Source organism: Haliotis cracherodii, unplaced genomic scaffold (assembly GCF_022045235.1).
Source record: "Haliotis cracherodii isolate W230 unplaced genomic scaffold, xgHalCrac1.p SCAF_4, whole genome shotgun sequence".
Taxonomy (NCBI): Eukaryota; Metazoa; Mollusca; class Gastropoda; order Lepetellida; family Haliotidae; genus Haliotis; species Haliotis cracherodii.
The window spans coordinates 56,466,228-56,491,576 of record NW_027266297.1 but is presented as its reverse complement, the minus strand read 5'-3'; the positions used below and the strand labels follow the sequence as shown (position 1 = coordinate 56,491,576).

General features: G+C 40.1%; 1 protein-coding gene across 1 annotated transcript; it reads right to left on the bottom strand.

The window, feature by feature from the left end:
• Positions 1-121: 121 nt before the first annotated feature.
• Positions 122-24,756, bottom strand: LOC139479508 (uncharacterized). Its single transcript, XM_071262353.1, has 26 exons — positions 24,696-24,756; positions 19,010-19,147; positions 18,364-18,567; positions 13,699-13,905; positions 12,574-12,705; positions 12,097-12,243; positions 11,719-11,862; positions 11,289-11,426; positions 8,486-8,612; positions 8,256-8,329; positions 7,502-7,890; positions 6,768-6,855; positions 6,562-6,638; positions 6,041-6,077; positions 5,346-5,446; positions 4,672-4,797; positions 4,359-4,504; positions 3,926-4,061; positions 3,695-3,841; positions 3,484-3,505; positions 3,300-3,334; positions 2,900-3,019; positions 2,576-2,692; positions 1,219-1,355; positions 570-702; positions 122-193 (listed from the first exon to the last, which is right to left on the bottom strand). Exons 1-26 carry the CDS (start codon positions 24,754-24,756, stop codon positions 122-124), a joined length of 3,255 nt encoding a protein of 1,084 aa, XP_071118454.1.
• Positions 24,757-25,349: the final 593 nt, after the last annotated feature.

Genomic DNA, 25,349 nt, shown 5'->3' with positions numbered 1-25,349 from the left:
GTTTTCGGAAATATGATTTAGCCTGTTGACAAAGGCCATGTCCACTTGCTTTAGTTGTGTTTGTATGAAAAAACAATCTGCAAGAAAATCAGATACGCTGTTGAAATGAACAGCAGATGATTTACATGTTGGCATAAAGTCCAAGAGATTCCAGTCGTCGTTGAGCAAACTCCAGACACAAGCGGGCATCGTCCTGGAAGGGAAACCAACACGTTAGAGTGAGTGAGTTTGATTTAACGGCGCTTTGAACAGTTTTCCAGTTATATTACAGCGTGTCAGCTTGATGTGGGAGGAAAGCGCGAAGTGATGCAGAACTATAGACTCTAGATACATAGTCCTTATCATGGTGTTTCACACATCAGCACTGAGACACCTTTCTCAACTTTAACCAAAAACATTGGTTACATTTTCAGCCACACACGAATTCTATCCTCAAGCTGGTGTTTGTTTACTCATGGAAATGTTGCATAGCTAGTACCTTTCCATCATTCATGTGTCTAAAGTCACCCGCACCTGCGTTCCAGACATCATCAAAGACATAAAATTATGAGGTTGTGACTGTGTCCTACCTGGGAGAATGGAGGCCCAGCGAGACTTGATTGTAGACGTCGCATGTTGTTGATGACGTCCACCCTGCCATCGTCCTGCATTCTGCTGGCAATGTTTACCAGGAGGATCAGGAACCTAGCCTCACCCACAGAGCTGCAGTAAAGTGTCAGTAATTACTTACATGTACACAAGACAATGTCAGGGGTAGAAACTCACTCACAAAGCTGCAGTAAAGTGTCAGTACTTACTTACACGTACACAAGACAATGTCAGGGGTAGAAACTCACTCACAGAGCTGCAGTAAAGTGCCAGTACTTATTTACATATACACAAGACAATGCCAGGGGTAGAGACTCACTCACAGAGCTGCAGTAAAGTGTCAGTACTTACTTACATGTGCACAAGGCAATATCAGGGCTAGAAATATGCTATTCCGCTCTTAAGCGACTGTACAATCAGCTTGGGTGTTCATACAATATAACGGTTATCTGAAACCTCAGATCTACTTTCAGAAACATTTAAGATAACAGATAATAATTACGTGTGGCGCTTCAGAGATAGGTTTATTGTTACACGATGATTAGATAGAGATTATTAAAGAATTTTATACTTTTGGTAGCTGTTGTTTTTAGGTGCTGAAATGGATAGATGAGAACTCAATATTCATACTCTGAAACCATTGTGCAGGAGCCTCGTTGTGGATCACTCGTCCATGTCAGTAAGCTATCAATCAACAGAGTCACACTTGGGTCACGTGTACTTCCGGTCAAATGATAGTGCTGGATGGGTGTGATGATATCATCATCCTGAAACACAGTTCTCATTAATATATTTTTATAGCAAAACAACAGTTAAATAGAAAGTACATTTCAAGTGTCAAAGTGAGTGAGTGAGTTTATACCACAATATTTCAGTGATATCACGGTGGGGGACTCAGAAATAAGCTTCAAACATTGCACCAATGTGGAGCATAGAACCCTGGCCTTCGACGTGATAAGTGAACGAATTTACCACTAATTAAGTTACATTCGAAAGGCCACAGGCAGAAAGGTTAATGTGGAGTGTCATGCAAAATTGTTATGTTGTGTCGGTCATTGTTGCTTTGAAGCGCTGCTGTACCAAAACGTTTTAGAATCTCATTTCCAAGGTGCCTGAATGACATGCTGCTGTTATAAAGTTCTGCCTTGCTGTCAATCACACATTAAGTGCCAATTGTCACAACAACGAACCTGAGTTTAGTGAATAGCTCACATTACGTATCATTTGTGGGTGAGTGAGTTTGGTTTAACGCTGCTTTTAACAGTATTCCAGTTATATCGCGGCGTGTCAGCTTGATGTGGGAGGAAAGTCCGAAGTGATGCAGGTCTCAGACGTTTACCACTTCGGTGAAACCCACGAGTACGGGTGTGGTGCTGACAAATCTAGAAACATAATTGAGGGGAACCGGGATTCGAACCCATAATCATATAGTTTCTGGCGTGCCCAAGGGACGCAACTCTGCCCAGCGAATCGCGGCGTCTTAGGGGGCACTGGGCCACCCGTGCCCAATAACGTATCATTAAGACATGTATCCTATGTGCTTAGACATAGATTAACCTCCAACAGAAAGTATATCAGCATTTTCCTGACATATTGTAGATATGTTTAATTTTGTGGTGTTTCAGTTTTGCTGAAGTGTATAAACTGTCATCGATATCATTTGCCATCGCAAGACCCTGTGTCCAACAGTGAAGTTATCACACTAGAAAAAAAACACATATAGTACCTTATGTAAACTTAATGAACGGAATGGACCCTTTTATAGATGACAATATGTACATGACTCGTAGGTGACCGAGATATGATGGAAGGATTGACTGTCATAGTTATCTACTTTTAGCATGTTTTCTGCTCTTCATGAAACAGACATTTGGCAACAATTTGGCGACTTAATATGTTGTCTTTTCTCATAATAATATTATATTTGTTGTAAACAGATTGATTGTGATGCTTTCCTCATTTAACTTAGCAAAAGAGCCGGCCTTACATTTACTGTGAGATCAATAGTGTTGACGATAACATTATTTGATATAACTTTAGTTGTCTGCGTGCTTGCTGTCAGCCTCGATGTCGAGACAGGACTGTCGGTCGACGGGAGGTAGATCTGCAAGGCAAACAGTGTTAAGGTTAGTGACTGTTGCCCTTTCAGGATCTATATTGTGGATCTACAGATACATAAAATCCATAACTGCTGATGTTCGTTTCGAAGGAAGAAAAGTCATTAGAAGCAAGTTAATCTGAAATTGGGAACCACAATTATCTTCAACAACAGATCATGATATTTTCCAAAATGTTCAAGTAATATATCTACCAGTTGATCTGAAGCGCACGTGATCAAGGAACGCGAGTCGCTGTTATACACTTGATTCCACACTTCCTCTTTGTCTGGGTGTGACGTTATCAGGAAGAATCCCTTCCTTGATGTGTATGACTGCATTAAGATTTAATATATTACACGTGTATTTATGTTACATCCATTCAACACACATAAACAATGCGACAAAACATCTCATCAACAGTGCAACGTGGTTAGCTAAACACAGTACGTTACTTCACTCCATGGAAGAAAATATGGTGAATTGTTTCATTGTGAGTTAAGTGTGAACATATGTAATGTTAAGACATCTGAGCTGGGAATCATATCAGTGAGTTAAAGCTAACCATTTTTCACCCTCATTGCGAGGGAATCATTTCAAGAGTATCACACTTACCTCTACTGTGGTAATAGCACCTTCTGGAAGACTTCCTGAAAATATATAGTAAGTTCACTACAGCGTAACTGCAACGATCGGGTAAAGATGTCCTCGTATTTCTAAAGTGTGAGCGTAGTTTCAGGTTGGGAAATGTGAAAAAAGACACAACCGTTTTGGGGACGAAAAGGAGCAGTTCACTTACCTCCAGATTCATTTTCCAAAGCCTAAAAGTAAAACATGTGACATTTGTATAATATATATATATATATATGTTTATCAAAACATATTCTGAACGATTTTTTATCACGTATACAGCAATCACGCTGATAGCTTTGGTACAAACAATTCCGATTTTTTATCTTCCATGTATCTAAAGAGAATTGATGGTGTTACACACTGTATGGTGTACCTACCCCAATGTGCTCCTGTACAGATTTGTTACCCATGGTAACTGCAGATACGTGATTGAGATCTATATGTCTGACGACGTCAGCGTCCAGTGACGTGTCCCCCTCTGACACCGCCATAGCCAGGGCCTGGTACAGGAACAGATACTGCTCCTGGTGTCAGACAATGAGAAAATATTGCAAGGAAACCAGAATATACATCATATGAACTACACAACGCGTTGGTGGTGTACTCACTTTAGTCTGAATCATGTTCTTCCTCTGGCCTCTCATTTTGGAGACGAAGCTGACGACGTCTACAGTGCCTTCTGCCGCTGCCTGATCCACGAGACTCTCTATAGCGATGTACGTACCTGTGCGGCCTACACCAGCACTAGAATAAGATGAGCAACTGGTGTAAATCACACGCAATTCCACATTTATCTTAATTAATAAAGCAGATTATAAATGTAACAATGGTGACCACGTGAAATGTTTGCATAAACAATATATGTAATATGCTGTTTCTCTATATCAAAAATAAATTGCACGGTATAGTATAGGGTAAGGTTACACATACAGTGAATGAACAAAGAAACAAATGCTCAGTGACATTTTATAAATATCAGTACAGAATCGTTTCCGTCAGTTCAGACCTTTATGTTGATATCCAACGCGATTAAACTCTAACCTGCAGTGAACTATGACAGGTTGTGTTTGCTGTCTTGCAGTGACCTTGACCCTCCACATAAACTCCAGCAATGCGGAAGTGTCGGGTACACCATGGTCCGGCCAACTTGTGTAGTGAAAGTGGTCAACATGGTGTATCTTGCCTTCCTGACATGAAACATTAAATACAATTTATAGAATTGTTGAATGGATCGGTGTTCATTATCAGTGAGATTCCAAAAACCTTTTATCACAAACAAGTACATGTACATGGATGTATATCCTCGAAGAGGACGTTTTTCGAGAACACTTATAATTATTTGGGAAAATAATACCTCTTTAGCGTAAACAGACAATTTTGTGACTGTGTAGTTTGCTAGTCGTGTTTCTGTCTCCTTGGTAACTGTGATGTCACCGTAAGTGAGAGTTCCTTGCTCTGGCCAGTACTGAAGACACTTCATCTGTAAATGTTAAATAAAATCAAACATGACAAGTGGGATTAACATCTTAAATTCAAGTGGAACAGAATTATAAATAAATCAACATGAACAACTGCATCTACAAATTATAGCGCATCCCAAGCATCGCTGTACAGAGTTGCGTCCCTTGGGCACGCCAGAAACTTATGATTGTGGGTGCGAATCCCAGTTCGACCCGATTATGTTTCTAGGTTTGTCAGCACCATGCTCGTGGGTTTCACCGATGTGGTAAACGTCTGCGACCTGCATCACTTCGGGCTTCCCTCCAACATAAAGCTGACACGCCGCTATATAACTGGAATACTGTTAAAAGCAGCGTTAAACTCAAGTCACACACTTACTGTATTTGGCATCAATGACAGAATTATTATTGATTTGCGTATCTCTTGTACTCCATCTGAACATGGAACCATTTCGTCGTTGTTTTCTTTCATGTTAATTATTATCCAGCCATAGCTGAACATTCCCCACCTACTTGGGAAGGGAAACGTGTGGAAGATGCTCTTTAAAGGTGCAATTATTAATATTACCTTCCCTGCCTCTACAAGTCCCGTCACCATGACAACTGTTGTAACTTCCTCCTGATAGATCATTCTCCAGAAATCAACCACTACTTCCGGTCTGTAGGGACCTTAAGAATATGAATATAACACGATATAAATGTAACAAATATGTTAATCCAGAAGTATCCAGAAAAATAGATATAAAGTTAAAATCCCCAACAAAGTATGGTTCTGTTACAACAAATAACCCTTTGTGCTTGATTGTTTTAGTTCAAAGTTGTACACACTCATGATCAAAAGAAATTATACCAAATTACAAGTATTTCTTATTCAGCAGTCCAGTTAAGTCAAGCAGTTGCTTTCTGTAAGGATCAAATCTAGCCGTGTCGGTTGGCGTAAGTCCGCGTCTAATGTCTGTTCCTGTTTCGGTCATGCTAGCATGATCAGATAGATGATGTATCTTGAGTATCGGGAAGCAAACTGTATAGCCACTCTTCACAAGTTCACAAAATAACAGGAAAAATGCATATATCCAAAGTAGGTTTGAATGCATGGGAATCACTCGCGCAACGTTTAAAATCCTGCAGTGGAAATATACATGTGACTGCACATTACTACATCCCCATTAAATGAATTGAAAATTTGTGTTTCGAATGAATGACATATGTATCTTGCTTACCTTTGGTAAACAATCAAATACGATGTGCATTATGACGCCTTACCTTGTGCTGCTATGTAACGCTTTTCTGCTTTATATCCCTGAAGAGAAGTTCCAAATATTATAAGCAAAATACATACGGTGATTGGTTGTTTATTAAATGTTTTCCTAGCAGTATTCTATCTGTACAACTGCTATGGATAATAGAAAGCAGATAATCTAGTGACTGATATCCTGAACATCAGTCGATGAACTTGGGATACGATGAGATGCAATCAATTAAGTCACCAAGCCTGACCACTCTATCCATTTAGTCGCCTATTCCGACATGCACATGTCTCAATGGGGCGCTCGTATGTTATTACGCGGAATACCTGTGGGCTTCCAAACAGTGAATCAGTGTGACAGGATGCCAGGCAACAACTAGGCTGTCCCCATAAACACAGTTTGCGTCAAAAATGACGCATATGCTTCCAACTTTACAACTGAACGTTTTACAAGTACGTGTAATCTGTCAAAGCAAGAGATAATGCAATAATTCTCAATTTGTTTTCCGTATTCATTTAAAGTTGTCTCTCAACTCACATCGAGGTAGCTAGCGTTGATGTAGTCTTCGCCTCTGTCGTCACTCACGTCGCGCAGCACCACGCGGTTGTAGTTATCTGGCAACAAATACGAATTTGGTAGGAATACATCGTCGATTTAGACTTGACATCAGATGATAAAGCGTACCTGACTAAAAATGTTTCATAAGAGTTTAGATGATCACTCTCATCTCATGGTGTACTCACATGGGTAATAGCCTCTGAACCTGTTCCTTCCCTTGTTCCTGGGTTGTTGAGATTCATCATAGGAGTGGATGAAACCATCAGGAAGTCGCTGACAAAGCAAACAAGGAAAATGTGTACTATACACAAAAGGATAACTACAAAGTAATCACTTATTCTTGATTATTGTTACCGGCAAGTTATGTATTCTGTCATGCAAACTCTGATTTGGATGCCAGATCCATTTATACTAAATGTAATTGCCTGGTGTGTAACTGGATGTGTTTCGGTCGAGTTGTGAATTTCTCTCTGGTTACAGTCGATCATGGGGAAATGAGGGATTGCAGGTTGTGCATGTGCTGAGCAGCATTCTAACTAAAGTCTATCTTTTGGCAGACACAATTCACCTTCAGAAACAAGTACGAGCTGGTTTGCTACAATATTGGTCGTTTGAAAGTGAGTAGAATTTTAGGTTTATTATTATGTTTTTTATAGCAATTTTAAAGGATAGTTTTTCAAAGTAAATGGTTATAGAATCTAGTTAGACTTTGTGTAAACCAGTGTAACAGTTGTTTTTCGGGGAATGTGAGTATGAAATTGAACTGTGTTAGTCTTATTTATTGTTGTTTTTGTTAAAGATGTTGATTTTATTGTAAATTAAAGGACATGTTTAGGGTAAATTGTGTAAATAAATTAACTTAATGCTTTCATTGTATTTTCATGTGCTCTCGGGCTAGTGCATGACCTTTCGAAATTACCTTAAATTCCTCTTCTGCACTTGCTATTGTCATTTCGTCCACTCGTGTCTGAAGCCTGGACACGGGAATCACGTGATCCCGTCCAGCATCGTCCAGGTTGTAGTAGTTTCTGTCAGGGACATCTGGTGTGTCCTCCACCTGTACAGGATTGGCAGAGACGTCGTAGTCTTCCTCCTCCTCCTCCTCTGCTCTCTTGGTGTCAAGGTTGCCTGTTCCATCTTTATCTGTATCCTTGCTATCATTCGTATATACAGCGTCCCCAGCTACATCGCCGTGTGATTTAGACTGGCAATGAACATTGGTCTTTTTACCTGATGTCTTCTTTGAAGACAGCACTGGTTTCTCTTCTTTTTCGAATCCGACATTCATGTACATACCGTTGTTTTCAACTGGCGGAAACACACCAAAACCATTGTTATATAAGAGTGAGAATGTTATTTGGGTTTAACACTGCTTCGAACGGTATTCCAGTTATTTCACGACATGTTTTTTTAAGAGTCCGACGATCGAATGTAACATTAGTCCTTATCATGTATGGGAGAAGGCATGGTGTGTACAGTTTAGACATAGGCAGTCAGGGTTGAATTTGTTGGACATCACAAGAAGCAAATATATTTCAATGCCTATGTTCTTCACGCATCATATAAATATATCACTTGGTCTATTTAACTTGCATGTTTCTGTTCTGCCTCTATGCATGGTATCAGAAACATATATGTTTGATAAAGGGAGCAAATTAAAGATATGCAACTACCTTGTTTGGGTGTTAAGTTACCAGCAATGACTGGCTGGAGTGTGGGGCTTCCATGATTTTTCCCACGTCTTCGTCTAAATTTAAAGACACAAAGGGAAATATAATCATTTATAGAACAATGTCTTTTGTAATTAATATATACGCAGGTATAGTATTTCAAGATATTACTGGGTTTTGATATTTGTATCTCACGAGTTGTTAAGGGCTGACCCGTTCTGGACAAAACTGACCTGATCAGGATGACTGCAAGGACCACCACCAGAACCACCACCACCAGGCCAACAACAGCTCCTACTACAGCGGGGATGGGATCAGAGGTGCCGACAGACTCACTAGGGCCTTGTATAAGAACTTTCCCTGTATAAAGAGTGCGAGTAGATTACAGTCGATATACAGAAATACATATATCTGAGCCCTTCTCTCATTAAATAAAAGAAAAGTGCTCCTCTACCCTGCAGTGTTTGTACATACATGTACATGCAGACTATACAAAGACCGGACTTGATACGCATGATAACTTCACGTGAGTTTTAGTCTAAAGAACAGGGCTGACGATCCCAGAACAGCTTGCTGAATGTCCAGTGATTTCTATTAATTTCCTAACTGCACCATTGCTATGTGAACGATTTTGGAATAGCTGATTTCATTTTAATCACCTTTCCAACATTGATGACAGTATTATATGATGGTGATTTATTAACATCGACTCTTCCTTCAGCACAGATTTGTAGAAAGGATTTTGCCGCTTTTATTGGTGTACACCATAGTATGTGTAGCAAAGAAGGAATTATAGTCAGGTCACAAATCAGGTGCAGATAAGCAGCGTCTGTCTCGGAGAATAGTTGGAGGGGTGACCACGCTCGGCACCTTGACTCTGGAGAGTTCAATGGCTTCGATCCTGCTCCACACAGAAGCACATGTAGCACATTTTGTGTTTACATCGTCTTTTGTTCCAAATATACCTCTGTTCACCCAGCGTTACCTGGCAGGATGAGATGGCAGTTATTTGTATTATAACTGTTAGCCTTCTAGCTCCTGTCAGGCAGCTTGGTCCGAATACACCCCGGGCAGCTGAGGATAACATCGTGTGGACGCTGATCCATTGACCGCGGTAATATTGTTAGCGCTAGTTTGGTACAGCAATATTTAAACATCATTATAGTTGTTTTTCTTCTGCCTCACGGAAAACACTTGACAAACAGAAGCTTTTTACTGCCACAATAATCAATCAATCAATCAAGTTTATATCGTAATTCAGGCCACATGGCCCATAGTACAGTTGTAAGATAATAACATATTAGGTCACATGTCCAGAGTGTTACATCTCTGTCGATCTCATTTTCAATTATTTACATAAATATAAAGCTATCAAGCATTGTACAGTAATATCACCTGATTTAAATGAATATGTAAACGTAATATTACCTATATAATATTTCTGTAATGAGGTAAAAAAAAGTTTTTCTCAAGTGAATATATTTCTTACATAAAAAAAGACATGGTTTTCATCCTCTACTAAATGTAAGTCACATTCTTTACATATAGATTCTGAATGAGGTATATTTAACAATGACCTTTCACGAATAATGTTGAGATAATAAGTTGTGAAGTGATATTCGAAATTTACACATTGCTCTTACTAATCGTTTGTCTCTGAGTATTGTTATGTATGATTCGGGTTGCAGAAGAGATTTTACATTATCATAATGCACTAAAAAAGTAGAAGACTCTAAACTGTGGTACCATGATTGGAAATATATATCTTTTTAGCGTCTTCTAAATGCAGATAAAAACATGTTCTTATCACTAACATCTTGTAATAACCACACGTAAGCAAAACCGCTATTACATAACATTTCCCTCAAATACGATGCCCAATTGACTTTTCCATTCTCATCTAATACTTTGAGCATAACATAACATTGGAACATTGCATTCATTCGCAAAAGATTAATCCAGGTCTTAATTACCCTTATTTGCGTATTTATAAACATACAATGACGTCCAGTTTCATTGATGCAAATTTACCCATACCAAGAAAACGTTTTAAATAGCATGTTTGTATCTTTTCAATTGTATCATAATATTTAATACCCCATATTTCCGAACCATACATCCATATTGGAGCGATTTTACTGTAAAATACTTTACAAGCAGTCGTAAAATCTATAAATCTGTTATTACTAAGCAAATAAAAACTGGCCTTATTGCCTTCCGTGCTTGTAAGGCAAGGGTTTCACATGCTTTAGACCATATAAACCAGCATATTGATAATGTCTCTTTTGAATAGATAGATAGATGTTATTGGAAAAGTCTTATTTGTAAATGTTTCAAAATATAAGCTTAAACTGACGTATGGTTCACCCCCGTGAAATACCAACTTCTTCCTTAGAGATACCTCTGTTACGTGCATATGGCATAATGTCTGTACAGATTACCCAACTTATGTTTTTCATCGTTACGATTTGTTTCCACCCTTTTACATAACATCTCCCCAATCCCACCCCCACCCCAACCCCACTCCACCCAACCCCCACCCCCAACCCCACCCCCACCCCAACCCCCACCCCAACACCACCCCCCACCCCCTTTCTTCAACTTCCCGAGGCAAGAGAGTTAACTGACTTTAAAAGTCAAGTTTCCACCCTTGCCAAACTAGGCTGGAATTCCTGGGCTCGATCGTTGCGCCACCTGTGGCTACTACGAGCTATGTCCCTTCCTTGAATCTCCTATGGACCAATCAGATTCCACCTCTAGTATCCCTTGCATTTGCTACAAACAAAATGGCGGGGCCCAGTCAAGACGATCTGAACGATAATCATGATCTACGTTGTGATAAAACGGGTCTTACATAGAAACTGGACTTTTATAGTCAGTTAACTCACTTGCCTCGGGAAGATGTCCTTTCTTACTGTCATCCCACCCAATGACATAATATTAATATGTGTAATCAGCCAATGTCCCTTCACACCGGCTACGACCTTGCTATTACAACCTTCCTTTACCCTCATGAGTGTGACATAATGTCATTACCTGTACAGTCAGCTTGAGTCCATCCTGTCTCACATTCACTGTCACAGGCCCCTGTTGCGTTACAGGAAGAATTCCCCAAACAGTGTCTGGAGGAGCAGGCGCTGAGACAGTTTGGTCCATAATGTTTAGAATCACAATCTGGAATTAGATGGCAGAGATACCAACCTTCTTATGCTTCCTATAAGGAGTAATGCACATATTGTAGTGAAAGTGAAAATTATATTTGAACCACATTGATTTCTTATTCACTTACTCTTACACTTTCTATTCATTTCAATATGTGTAAGTGAAAATTATATTTGATCCACATTGATTTCTTATTCACTTACTCGTATAGTTACGATTCACTTCAATATGGGAAAGTGAAAATTATTTTTGAACCACATTGATTTCTTATTCACTATAGTTACGATTCATTTCCATGACTCACCATATTTACAGTCATTACCCATCCAGCCAGCTTCACACCCAAAATCGCATGTTCCTATCACGTGATCACAGGGTGATTTTCCTGCACAGTGTCTGTCAGAGCACAGTCCACTGCAATTTGCACCATATTTTCCAATGGCACATTCTGTAATAAGAACGGAAGAGGTCATCACTGACAGGCATTTAATAGCAGGGTAGATGTAAACTGATTCCCTTTATGGTAACCTTGAGGTATGACAGGCGTTTTCCAATCTTAGAAGACCACAGTAGCCCAGTCGTCCTATCAATAACTTATCATGATATGTCTTCTTGCTCGACCTCCCAAGTGACTTTTGTAATTAATGTGTCTTTTTACCAATAAATGTTAAATATTCTTTACCTTGTGTGCAGTCCTCATCTATCCACCCAGGACGACATCCTGTGTCACATGCTCCAGTGCGAGGGTCACATGACGAGTTGGTAGCTAAACACTTCCGCCAAGCACATGTTTTGTTGCAGCTGGTACCATAGTTAGTGTTGTTGCAAACTATGAAATAATAACAACAGTTAGAGTATTTAGATTGCGTATAAATGAGTGTTGTGAAGCATTTGGGCTGTAAATGGTGCTGGATAGTCGGTTCAAGAAATGTATAAAACAAGTCAATATGTGATATAAATGCACCACTTAAAAGGGCCCTAGTATCACTAACACCATGTGACAGTAAGACCTCCACAACATACGCATGTAGTGATTCCCATGCTTCAATCTTGACTTCCTATTGTGGCACTCATGTCGCTCTGTACAAAAGGGTCGCTAACTACAGTGTTGAGGACAGCTCACTCGGTCACACCAGACCTTACAGTAATACCTCCTCACCTGTGTCACATCGCTGTCCCTGCCACCCTGGTCTACAGTCTCCAGGACAGAATCCAGTCAAGCGATCACAGGTTGAATTCAGGCAGTGACAGAACGTATCACAGTTCACCCCGTAGATTCCTGGACTGCAGGCTGTTGTATTGTGAAGATGCATTTGAGTGTATTGAGAGATTGGGAGAGGGCGGGGAGTGGAAGTGAATTTGTGTACAACAACATACAATATACGAATACAATATTTTTTTACTCGCATGGCGATGGACATGCAAATATTGTTGTGTGACGCTGCGTGTACCAGTCTGCACTTATAATGTCAGTTTTATAGTATTAACCAACTGAGACACAATACTACAGTTTAACTTGCATACCCCACTCAGGGAGTGGGTGAGTTTGGTGTGTCGCCGCTTTTAGCAATATTCCAGCAATATCACGGCGGGGGACACCAGAAATGGGCTTATCAAATTGTACCAATGTGTGGAATCGAACCCGGGTCTTCGGCGTGACGAGCGAACGCTTTAACCACTAGGCTACCCCCACTCCCCCGCATACCCCTCTCTAACATATTAGAATAACTCCAAGCCGGTCAGTCCTTGTTTTATCTCCTTAATATCATTCAGGGAAGCAACCGTCCTTTAACGTCTTTCGATGTGACGATGTGACGCTGCCAGGGAACAGCACCACCGAAGGGTCACAGACAGGAAGAGCAAAGGAATTGTGAGATTTAGTTTAGGTGATGAGTGCATACTACGGTAGTGTAGTCCTTTGAATAAAACAAGGATATAGAAACCCATAAGGTATACATAAATAAAAAGAAGAATTATCAGAGGATCGCAATAGCTGAACTCCTGGAAATAAGAACGGTTTTGTTGTATCTAGCTGCCTTGATCGGCTATATTCATAGCTCTCTGCGCCTTGAGGTTGAACATCACTAAACTGGTTAATAAAGCTGAACTGTATTTGTTAAAACAATGTCACACTGCCTCAGATATGTTTCATACAGCCTCTAATAGTCTACGATTAAACTCTGAAACCAAACTTACAAATTTAAAGCACATTTGCTATAAAAGGGCAGTGAAACATGGGTATCAGTGGCACAAGAATGCATAAATGCAATGATCAAAGATTTACCATATATCTCCACCTCACAGATGTTCAGTGCGCTACCGTAGCCATCGGTTCCTCTCGACCCCTGCTTCATGATAGTCACCTGTCTGCCGCTACCGTTACACGTCACGTCAGTAGGGTTGGGCGTAGAATTCGAACTCGGTAGTGTGGAGCAGATGTTTGAAGTGTCATTGTTCAGGTAGATATCAGAGTTCGCGTTTCTCCAGTAGACTGACATAATAACACAAAAAGCAGAGTCTCAAACTACACTGGACTATGATATTGTTTGAAAATGTAGCTGATAGCTGATATATCTCAGCTATATGTTCACATAAACATATGGCCTTACACATTGGCATAATAAAGTAACAGATACACACGTACACACAATTCTCAATGTATGATTTAAAGTGTATGGGATTTATACAATTCACACAAACTTCTGGCCGCTAGCAATAATTACAACATCACCATTAAGCTACTACATCATAATATTTTTTGGTGAAAAGCACGATATCCCGCGTATATTTCACACGATTTTAAAATTACTACTGACAATGGGTGTGTTCAACTTTATTCTACTCCTAATTAACCTAACCCTCCAATTATACAGTAATTCGTTTTTATCATGTTCGGCTATCTTTTGTTTGTTTGTCAATATTCCAGCTATATGGCGGTGGTATGTAATAATCGAGTCTGGACCAGACAATCCAGTGAACAATCGGCCGATGCAATTGGGATACGATGACATGCATCAACCAAGTCAGCGAGCCTGACCATCCGATCCCGTTAGTCGCCTCTTACGACAAGCATAGTCGCCTTTTGCGGCAAGCATGGGTTGCTGAAGACCTACCTATTCATCAGTGAAATTAATGTCAGTGTGCTAAACATATAAAATACGGTAAAAAAAAAAGTATTGAGAAGTAAAAACCAAGAATATACCATAACTCAATGCCCTAAAGATATGCAGAATTATCTAAGATGATAAGATAAGATAAGTGACAAAATGACTATATGGTAAGAAGAATGGATGAAATATGTTTATTTTCCTTTGAGTTCTATAGTAAATTTGTAATTGCATCGATGAGATATATATTTATGGTATAGCAATCTTACATTCTGTCATGTTAGGATGCGAGATTAAAGCCATTCATGTATTCGACCACAAAGAGTGCTGTACCTTGTTGAATTTAATCACCCCCGTTGGCAAAGACAAAAATACAAGAGAACACTCAGCAGGCAGTTATCTCAACAATACACAGAGCACTGTGTCCAGGATATCCTGAGATCTGATGAGGGGTCCGTACTGATACAAATGGAATGTTTGTCAAGTAACATTCCACAAGGCAATTGACCTTCAAATACCTCAAGTGACATACGAAGTGTTAGTCAACAGCGGCCGCCGATCTGCCTTTGGTCCAATCTTCCTTGTCACCACTACAGTCTGACTCAGACTTTCTGGCAATTTACACATTTTCCAACATGTACGTTACATGTCCTCGACAATGCAAACATATTTTTGAAGCCATATCAACTTTCACGACCTTCCGTCTCAATAATGTCAGCAGTGAACTAGAATAATTTCACAGTAACTGCAACTATGATGTTTTATTAGTTATCAAGGAAAAGGCCACACTGTAACTAGTTGTAGAAAGTTCCACTTCAAGATATTCTGGTTCCTTTGTCTTTTGTTTGTGTCAAAATTACATTTCGGAATTATGTATATAGTATAAATCTCATTACAGCTTGTCACATCTTAAAAAGGGGCACGGGTGGCCTAGTCGCCTAAGGCGCTGCGATTGGCTGTGCAGAGTTGCGTCCCTTGGGCACGCCAGAAACCTATGATCGTTAACCTCCCACATTAAGCTGACACGCCGCGATATAACTGAAATACTGTTAAAAGCGGCATTAAACCCAACTCACTCACTCATATCTTAAAAAACAAAACGGCTATTACCGTCAGTGAGTAAAGTAAAAGTAACGGAATTTTCTCACTTGTACCGAATGCCCACTGTCTTTCCAAATGTAACTCAAACACGCGGTAAGCGCTGTCCATGCCAAACCGGTAGGTAGCAACTACCATTTTCTCACTTGACAGAGCACACGAGCTCAGGAAGCATGATTTAGACAGATTTTTGGCCGTTTTAATTTAATTTGTTAACTAAATCGAACTTACATCATGCACCGGGTCATAATCTTTATTGTGTTTATAAACAACACTCAATAAAAAGTTCGATATTTTTGTCTTTACTTTTGATGTCATCTGGCGTGATACTGACAACTTGGAACCTTTCAGCGTGAAAACGACATTATTAATTCATAATAACGTACTTATGTGTCAATTTTAGATTTATAAGGCTATTTTAGGATTTGTACCACTGAATAAGCTTTGTGTGATGAATATATTCTGAGATATTTAACAAATCTGTACGAGTTGTTTGTAGTTGGCTGCTTGAACAAATGTACTGTTAAGGTTGCTGGAATAATACTGTCGAGGTAGTTAGTATAAGAATGTTACATTGATTTGAACAGATTCAACAGTTGGCACATTGATGAAAACTGTTCTTGTTAAAGACATTTTGGTCCTTCATTGAATTTCATCTACTTTGTGTTTGCAGTGAATAGCTGCAAACTCTCTCTTGTTGCATCAAGAAATAACGTGTTCATACGCTTGTTGGATAAAAGCGACAAAACATCTTCATAATAATAAAATATGGTCTACAAGCAGAGTCGATAGTTCGATTCCAACTATATTATAAGCTTGTGTTTATGAATCACTATCAAATAGTGATGATACCAGGTGCTCGCGAAAAGGTGAGCGTATCCTGCCCACCTACCTCAAACATATTGTAATGTTGACACTAAAGGCTGGGGCTGATAGAATATTACTCGACATAAAGGGAGAGTTGACTGTTGGAAAGATAAAGCCATTTGTCATATGAAATACTGTCATGTGGATAGCTTTCTTTTTGTCACTGATTTATTACGCATAGATCTAAATGTGAAACAGGTGAATATGTTTTCCCATTTGACCATTATTGAACGATATCAGATCCACGATATACTGGAAGCTTAAGCCAAATTCCCTTGTTTTGGAATTCTGATTCATATGCATAAAGAAACAGTTCAGCCAGAAGGGGAACATAATTGGTGCCCGAGGGGATGCCTAGTTCTTGCCTACAAGGTGAGGTGAAATTGGGTTTAACGTCGCGTCCAAGATTATTGCACTTATATAGCGACGTGCATGCACGTGTGTGTGTGTGGCTGCTTGTACTAGTCCGGACTGATGCTGATTTATAGTGCTAGCCCATTTAAATACCATGCCGCAGTTTAACCTGAATACCCCACTCAGACACAGTATACTGACTCCGAGCCGACCAGTCCTTGTTTTAGCTCCTTAATGTCGAGCGCCAGACAGGGTAACAACAAGTACCATCTTTAAACGTCTTTTGGTATGACGCGGCCGGGGATCGAACACCCGGACCTTCCGCTCTCCGGGCGGACGCTCTACCACAAGACCACGGAGGCGGCTTCTTGCCTACAAGCTTTATACTTAAATATTGCTAAGATGTTTTCAATGAGGAAGTCCCGCATTTCACAAATTGTTTTCTCAGTCAACTTCAGATGACAGTTGCTATAATTTGGAACAGTTCCTTCTGAACCTTTAATGATAGAGATATAACTATGGTCACCACGTTTTGTAACACATGTTCCATTGATCAAAGAGTTGAGTTTTTCCCTAAGTTTGTCATGTCTGAAGATGTACCATTCTAAATATATAACTGCATGTGAAACGATTTCACTGTATTCAATAAGAATGGCTTCCATCAGTCCCAGAAGCCTACATATCCGGAACATGGCATGTTTGGTTCTTCAGCAATTTGAAAGGTAGGAACAAGGTTAACATGAGATGTTGACAAGCTCCAACTACAGTAAACTATGGTTATAACGAGCTCAAAGGGACCACTTATTTCAATTCGTTATAACCGTAGTTCGTTATTAACATATGTACAGCATACATACAACAAATGGACGGGACCAAGAAATAGTTTGTTATATCCGTCAGTTTGTTGTAAGCGTGTTCGTTATAAACGTAGTTTACTGTACCATGACAGTCGGTAAATACATAAAGTCAAGAACCCAGACAGTGTTTAACTAACTATCATCGACCCGTACTGTTATCTCAGAATATATTCATCACCCAAAGGTAATTTAGTGATACAAATCCTAATATAGCATATAAAGCTAAATATAGCCTATGAAACACAAACGTTCGATAGTATAAATCCTGTGTAAAACATAAATTGTTATAGTCAGGTAATCGCAGACATATGGCTAGAATATGTTTGATCTCTAAAACAGGGTATTGCTACCTTTTGATGCACGCATTTGGCTGAGGGTCTGTTCGTCTTTTGTTGACACTATTAAACCTTGAGAGGGACTTATATCTGATGTTATTCACTTACATGGAGTGTTTTATTATCAGTAAATTATGTCCATACTACAACTAAGTTATTGATGTTTGTTATTTACATAAATAGTGAGTTTGGATGGAATGTGATAAAATGTTGACGATAATTCAGGCAAGAAGTTTAGGTTAACATTCTTTGGTACATGTTAATTAAGAAGTAAGTATTTTCTTAGACTGATGATATCATCCACTGTAGATAAGGATGCCTGGATACCTACAATTAAGTCTGCTGTAGATCCTGATGTCATACAGCTGGTAGTCCCGGCCCAGATCCACTGTCCAATCTGACAGAGATTTATTAGCGTGGAAACAGGTTCTGCCTCCACCATTTATGTCACTGTCGCCGTCCACAGCCTTTGATGGGTACCAGTTGCCATAAACTCCGGATGCTGTGAATGTTGTCTTGTTCAGTGCAATGTTTTCTACGTACATTGAAGAACAAATATCACGTCATAAACTTCATAATGATCGCTGTATATACTAAACTGAAGACGATCCTTACTTGGTGAGTAAACTTTATGGATATAAAGCATTCATGACAAAGATATACATTTAACATATTGCTAAAAACTACTTGCATCACTTGTATATCCTGTGTGAAATACACGATGTGTGTCGACGATTAAGTGATTATCCATGTACATGTTTACATGTAAGATGTCGGTCGAAAGCACTAGTGGTATTTGTAATGAAAATCAACATTGAAAAACATTGCACATTCATGTTTTCAGCTGATCCATCTTATATATAGAAATATATATGTTGGCAATATATGAGTTACATGTCGAACACTTTGCACTCATATCATTGAGCAAAATATTTAACGCATCAACATAAAACACGTAAAATGTATGTGGTACTGACCTTTCTGGCAAAGCCCTCCTCCCTTCGTCCATCCTTTATCGCACTCTCCAGAACAGGCACCTGTTGTCACGTCACAGGATGTCTCACAGTGACAGGAGTAGCTGCAGGAGTCTCCAAACAGTCCTGATTGGCAGAAACCTAGGGAGAGATATAGAGGTGAGAGATCTTATGTGACAGGAGTAGCTGCAGAAGTCGCCAAACTGACCTGATTGGCAGGAACCCTATGGAGAGACATAGAGGTGTGAGATCTTCTGTGACAGCTTCAGGAGTCTCAAAACAGTCTTTGTGGACATGAACCTAGGGAGAGATATAGAGGTGAGAGATTTTCTGTGGCATGAGTAGCTTCAAGAGTCTCCAAAATGGCCTGGTGGGCAGGAGCCTATGGAGAGACATAGAGGTGTGAGATCTTCTGTGACAGGAGTAGCTACAGGAGTCTCGAAACATTCCTTGTGGACAGGAACCTAGGGAGAAATACGGAGAGGTGAGATTCGACAGTGAAAGGAGGATCTACAGTCCCCAAACTGCCTGTAGAGCTTTGAAACGTGGGCGATGTCTGACTTAACAGTTAAGAATTGCCCTGTAGTAGATATGCTAAGGACGAATCCCCATTTAGATTCACGTTCATACTGTATGCAACTTAATGATACATGTCCCAAGAGATCAGTCATACTTGGCCATATATATATGCTCACATTCAACAGATATGCTGTAAGAACTCCCGCATAGATAAGTGCAGCAAGTTTGACTCACATACATTATGTCTCTGTTGTGAAACGTTAAATCGACTCTCTTACTTTCTACCACATGTTCATGTCACAAAATTACATGAAAACAACGAAACTTGTTTTATTCGCACACGAAATATTACCAAACCATTCATCGTTAAGGCAATGATTATTATGCGATGATAACCAACTTCTGTGGCGTGGTTGCATGTTTAATAGAAAATAGGAACACACAATGCCATTTACAAAGTGGTCAAATGTAATAAAATTGGGATAACACTTTCTTAATAAAGTACAGATTTTCGTAATTTTGTTGCTTGAGTTTCGTCGGGTGGTGAGGCACCTAATCGCAAACACAAAATATCGGCGATCTAACCCATTCTGCCAACGAGGCTTCCACAAAATGAAAGTCCGACAACTGGTAGTCCAGATCACATACTTTGTGTACCCCTCTGACAAGTGTAAATTGGTATGGCTCCCAAAGCCTGAAAGCTATAAACACACAATGTCATTTAGAAAGTGGTCAAATGTCCCAAATGTCATATTCGGGATAACTCTTTCTTAGTAAAGTACAGCTTCTCCTACTAAGAAGGTGTTATCCCAAATATAACATTTGTTACATTTAACCACGTTCTAAATGACATTGTGTGTTCATAGATTTTCTTGTAAACAGCCAAGGTGCACATTCCATTAAATGCTACATGTACATTTGTGTGTGTGTATGTATATCATACTTTGTACTCGTTGTCAAGGGGGAACCACTCTCATTCCTCATATATATTGACTTCCCTTGACAAGAAAAGATGACGGTTACTGCGATAACGTGCAAATACGCCGCAAGTGTCACAACCGAAATAAATTAAAACGGTATGTTGTTTCAAGTAACATTTTTGTATGTAATGATTGTTAAGCTATCATCTGGAATGCACTGTCAGTGACATATGCCATCTGCTGTTCCTGCTTTTAAAGTGCAAGTAGAAAACATTTGAATTTAATTTGTGGTCAGAAATGATGCAGTTGACACATACTGTCGAATCGTTTTCTTCAACATGCCATCTTTTGGCCGCCACTGTACCAGTCGTTAGATCCTAAGACAGGTCCGACCATGTCTTAATTCTTTTTTCGAAAACTTAAGAGAACTTAGCGCTAAGACAGCATTGAAAATAAACTTAGCTACGATTTCTTTCGCCACGAACCCTCTACGCCAGTCTTAGCGCAAAGACAGTTCCGGGAGGAGGCCGCCTGAGGTAGGGGTTATATAAACCTAGGATAGAGATGACAGGGCCATGGGGTAGGGATGAAAAGACCCGGGGGTTAAGATTATAGGACCTTAGGGTAGCGATAATTGGTCCCTGTTGTAGGGATGACATGACGCTGGGGTAGGGATAAAAGTACCCCGTGGTAGGGATGGTAAGACCATTGGGAAGAGATGATATGACCACAAGGTGATGATAACATGACCCACTGGTAAGTGTCATAGCGACTGATTTATGACTACCATTGTCTGCAGTACATTTGACTTCAAGGGCAATTTACCCTGTAGCCATGTCTCCTTAACTTAATTGCCATTACGTTTTAGGCGCTAATCCCCGTTGTTAATCCTCACCAACATTTCATTGTATTTTGACTGTCAGTCAGCCTGGACTACCATATCACTTCCCTTTAACTACTGCTTTTATAGTATGGCATTTATTGCCCTAATTGATCATCCCATGAACTGTGTTTGTTAATCACGCCCATATGTCCAAAGCAACGTCGTTGTCTCTTTGTCTGTCCATTGTTGTTCATTACTATATATGTGCTACCATTACATAGTTACTGGGGTGTTAGTCAGGCTTGGTATTCCGAGTGCTGGCATAGGGACGACCTCGAGCAGGATATGCTGCTCGTAGGAAACGCCCTGAGGTGAGCTGGAGCTCCGTTCACCTCTTGTACGCCTGAGCTGGAAAGTCTGCTCATTGCTGTGTTTGTGTTGTCAGAGCAGGTATTCCGCTCATTGTGCAATTGTTGTTTATTGTTTACATGTTGTGCATAAAGCGTTCCGGGACAGTGATGTCGATTTTGTCCTTTATTCCCCCAAGAGCTAATTCCCCGTCAACACATGCACGTTGACAACTGGTGGAGAATCCGGGTAGAGTAACTTTTAAGCTTACTCCCGATCCCGTAACCTCTCTGTATGCCTACCACCCTGAAGAACAATCATCAACTCGAGCCATGAAGAAACAAGATTGAAGAAAACAACAGGAATCTCTCCGAATCTCTCAAGACTTCGTTCATACACAGGACCAAGGAAGTATAAACGCCTATCCCGCAGTGATTCTGACCACAGCCATCATGATGCAGATCATACAGAAACCGCCTCACGGGCACCTACAAGATGGACACTGTGTACAAGATATCTCATTGGGACTTACTAATTTGTGTTTACTTACATGGACTCAATCCAGGATATATTATGTGTGACTGTTGATAAGTGCAACCAGGTATGTTTAATCAAAGCCAGTATATTAATGCCAAAATGTGTATTTCCAAAATTAATTTTTATATGTGCAATATACTCCAATTCCATGTTAAGTCACGCTAGATCTTTGAAGTTATTGTGTAGGGAATCTTGGAAATGTCTCTAGGCCACGCCAGACATAGATACAGCTAAGCCCTGACAAACCTAAGCTGTAGGGTTATCGAGTCACACCTGAAAGTTAGACTCGTAATTTCAAAAATCTAAACGACCAAATTTGTCATTCGTTACAAGTTTTTAATGTGCACAGTTTGGTACAAAATTGAAAGTATTGTCTTGGACTTTGAATTCAGATTAGGGATTTTCTTGGGTTATCCACCCACACACATGTATATTGTATGTCAGTATTAAGTAATTAACAGCACAGCGGTATTCAGCATTTCAGAATTTTGATGTCGGAATTAAGGATTATTATTTTCCTTGGGCATAGCACCCATAACATATGGGCAAGCTCCGTTAAAGACACGGGAAGAGCACCCATTGTACTTAAAAGGGCAAACGTACCCACAAGTAACGTTTGAGTCACGCGGTAAAGCTAGACTCCTGGTTTCAAATTTCTTTATGTGAAATATTTGCTGAGATGTTTAATTTGTACTTTTTATGACATTACTCATTATCATTATTCAGTACTGAGTCGCACCGCCAAACCAGACTCCTGAATTCAAAGAACCTCAATAATATATTTATTGAATCTGTCCAAAGCGGTAATTAACTCGTAGTGAATTTGCACATTACAAAGATCACTTTCAAACTGGCACTTAATCAAATTGGCTAGATGACCACTTTCATACCGTCATTGCATAGGTATATTGTTGCACAAGAATTTCAACGATATCATGAATTCATCTAACTGATTTTGTTCACATTTTGCACTATTGTTTCCGTTGGTGAAAAAGTTCATACATATCAATTTGGACTTGTCAAAGCTTGGGGTCCAAGCTTCACGGAACGGAGGGAAGTTGTCATAGCGACTGATTTATGACTACCATTGTCTGCAGTACATTTGACTTCAAGGGCAATTTACCCTGTAGCCATGTCTCCTTAACTTAATTGCCATTACGTTTTAGGCGCTAATCCCCGTTGTTAATCCTCACCAACATTTCATTGTATTTTGACTGTCAGTCAGCCTGGACTACCATATCACTTCCCTTTAACTACTGCTTTTATAGTATGGCATTTATTGCCCTAATTGATCATCCCATGAACTGTGTTTGTTAATCACGCCCATATGTCCAAAGCAACGTCGTTGTCTCTTTGTCTGTCCATTGTTGTTCATTACTATATATGTGCTACCATTACACAGTTACTAGGGTGTTAGTCAGGCTTGGTATTCCGAGTGCTGGCATAGGGACGACCTCGAGCAGGATATGCTGCTCGTAGGAAACGCCCTGAGGTGAGCTGGAGCTCCGTTCACCTCTTGTACGCCTGAGCTGGAAAGTCTGCTCATTGCTGTGTTTGTGTTGTCAGAGCAGGTATTCCGCTCATTGTGCAATTGTTGTTTATTGTTTACATGTTGTGCATAAAGCGTTCCGGGACAGTGATGTCGATTTTGTCCTTTATTCCCCCAAGAGCTAATTTCCCGTCAACACATGCACGTTGACATAAGGATGAAAAATCCCTGGGACAGGGATGATAGGAACCTTGTGTAGGGATGATCGGACCCTGGGGTACTGACGACAAGACGAAGGGGTAGGGACAATAAGACCGTGGGGTATGGATGATAAGCCCCTGGGGTCGGGATGATAGGGCCCTAGGGTAGGGATGATAGGGCCGTGGGGTGGGGATGATAGCGCCCTGGGGTAGGGATAATGGGACACTTGGGTATGAATGATACGGATGACTGAACCGCGGGTCATGGAAGACAGGACTAAGGGTACAGATAACAGGACTGTTATTTGATTCTGTCCCATTCAACCAGATCTGGAAACACATTCTGTGGGGACCCAGACATAGATGTTTCACGTGTCGGTGCACGTGTCCATGTTGTGATCTGTTTACATTATTTTGAAGGTCAACGTAGCACATATTGGAATCAGCAATGCAATATGTTCATTATTATCATTATTGTAAACATTTAGCTGCTAATAAAAATTTAAATTTGAATAGATAAAAGATACTGCATATTTATACAGTATCACATGGCATATAAGCATATTCAGCTGATTAATACAACATAGGGAAGAGGTACATTATTGGGACTACATAACAATGTCAATCTTCCTCACGGGGTGCTAGAAGATTCTTACCAGAGTATCAACACAGCATAGTCAAGGGTAGACCGGGTCACCAATATGAATTACTTCCAAAACATGTTTCCTTAGACTGTTTTCGAAATCACAGTTTAGATAAATAGACAATAGCTAACCTTTTATCGCCCCAGGGGGGTGATATACACATACTTGAGAAATATATACATCGTAATAAACCCATCTGATCTACTTACCCCATGTCAGTTGTATCCATCCCACAAGCACCACCACAGCGAGTATCCTGACACCCGCCATGTTGAGCAACGAGGAAGTGAAATACCCTGACAAACTGTGTTAAACGTTACGCTCACTGCACATCTACTGTATGGTGTATATACACTCGCAGTAAAATAGCTCAATGTGTATTTTTATTTGAATTCATAAGGGGGCGATTCCAAGGTTTACAGGACACATGCATGTACATCCTAACTTACAACAAACAAAGTGTTCAGCTTTCAGGTTCGTAATCTCTGTCACATTGCCTCAAATGCATATACATCCTTGTCCGACGGCTAGGCGGCGAGACTTCATCAGACGTGTGTTCTATGCAGGGATGGACGTGGGTAGACACACAGCTACAGTTTTGATCAATCTGAGGGTACATTGTGGGACAGTTGGGTAGTGTCAACAGCTCGCACTCCCTACCTGATCCTCCTGCGCATGCATGTGACTCATGGACCCGCTTTGAGGTTGACTTCATAACAGAGGTATCAGGGTAGCTTCTATCTATGTCATGTGCGGTCAGCCCTGACGATGTATCAGTGAGGCCTCGGGAATATCTCGTAGCAGAATACTATATTTCTATGGGAAATACCACATATCTATTGGGAATATTACATCTATTTTGC

Bases quoted from the DNA above. Each gene is read 5' to 3' on its own strand.
- LOC139479508 (XM_071262353.1), bottom strand. From the start codon at position 24,756: ATGGCGGGTGTCAGGATACTCGCTGTGGTGGTGCTTGTGGGATGGATA. The intron at 8,613-11,288 runs GTAATGACATTA...CTCTTTATACAG, and splicing joins GACTCAAGCTGACTGTACAG to GGAAAGTTCTTATACAAGGC. The intron at 6,078-6,561 runs GTGAGTTGAGAG...ACTTCTCTTCAG, and splicing joins TCAACGCTAGCTACCTCGAT to GGATATAAAGCAGAAAAGCG.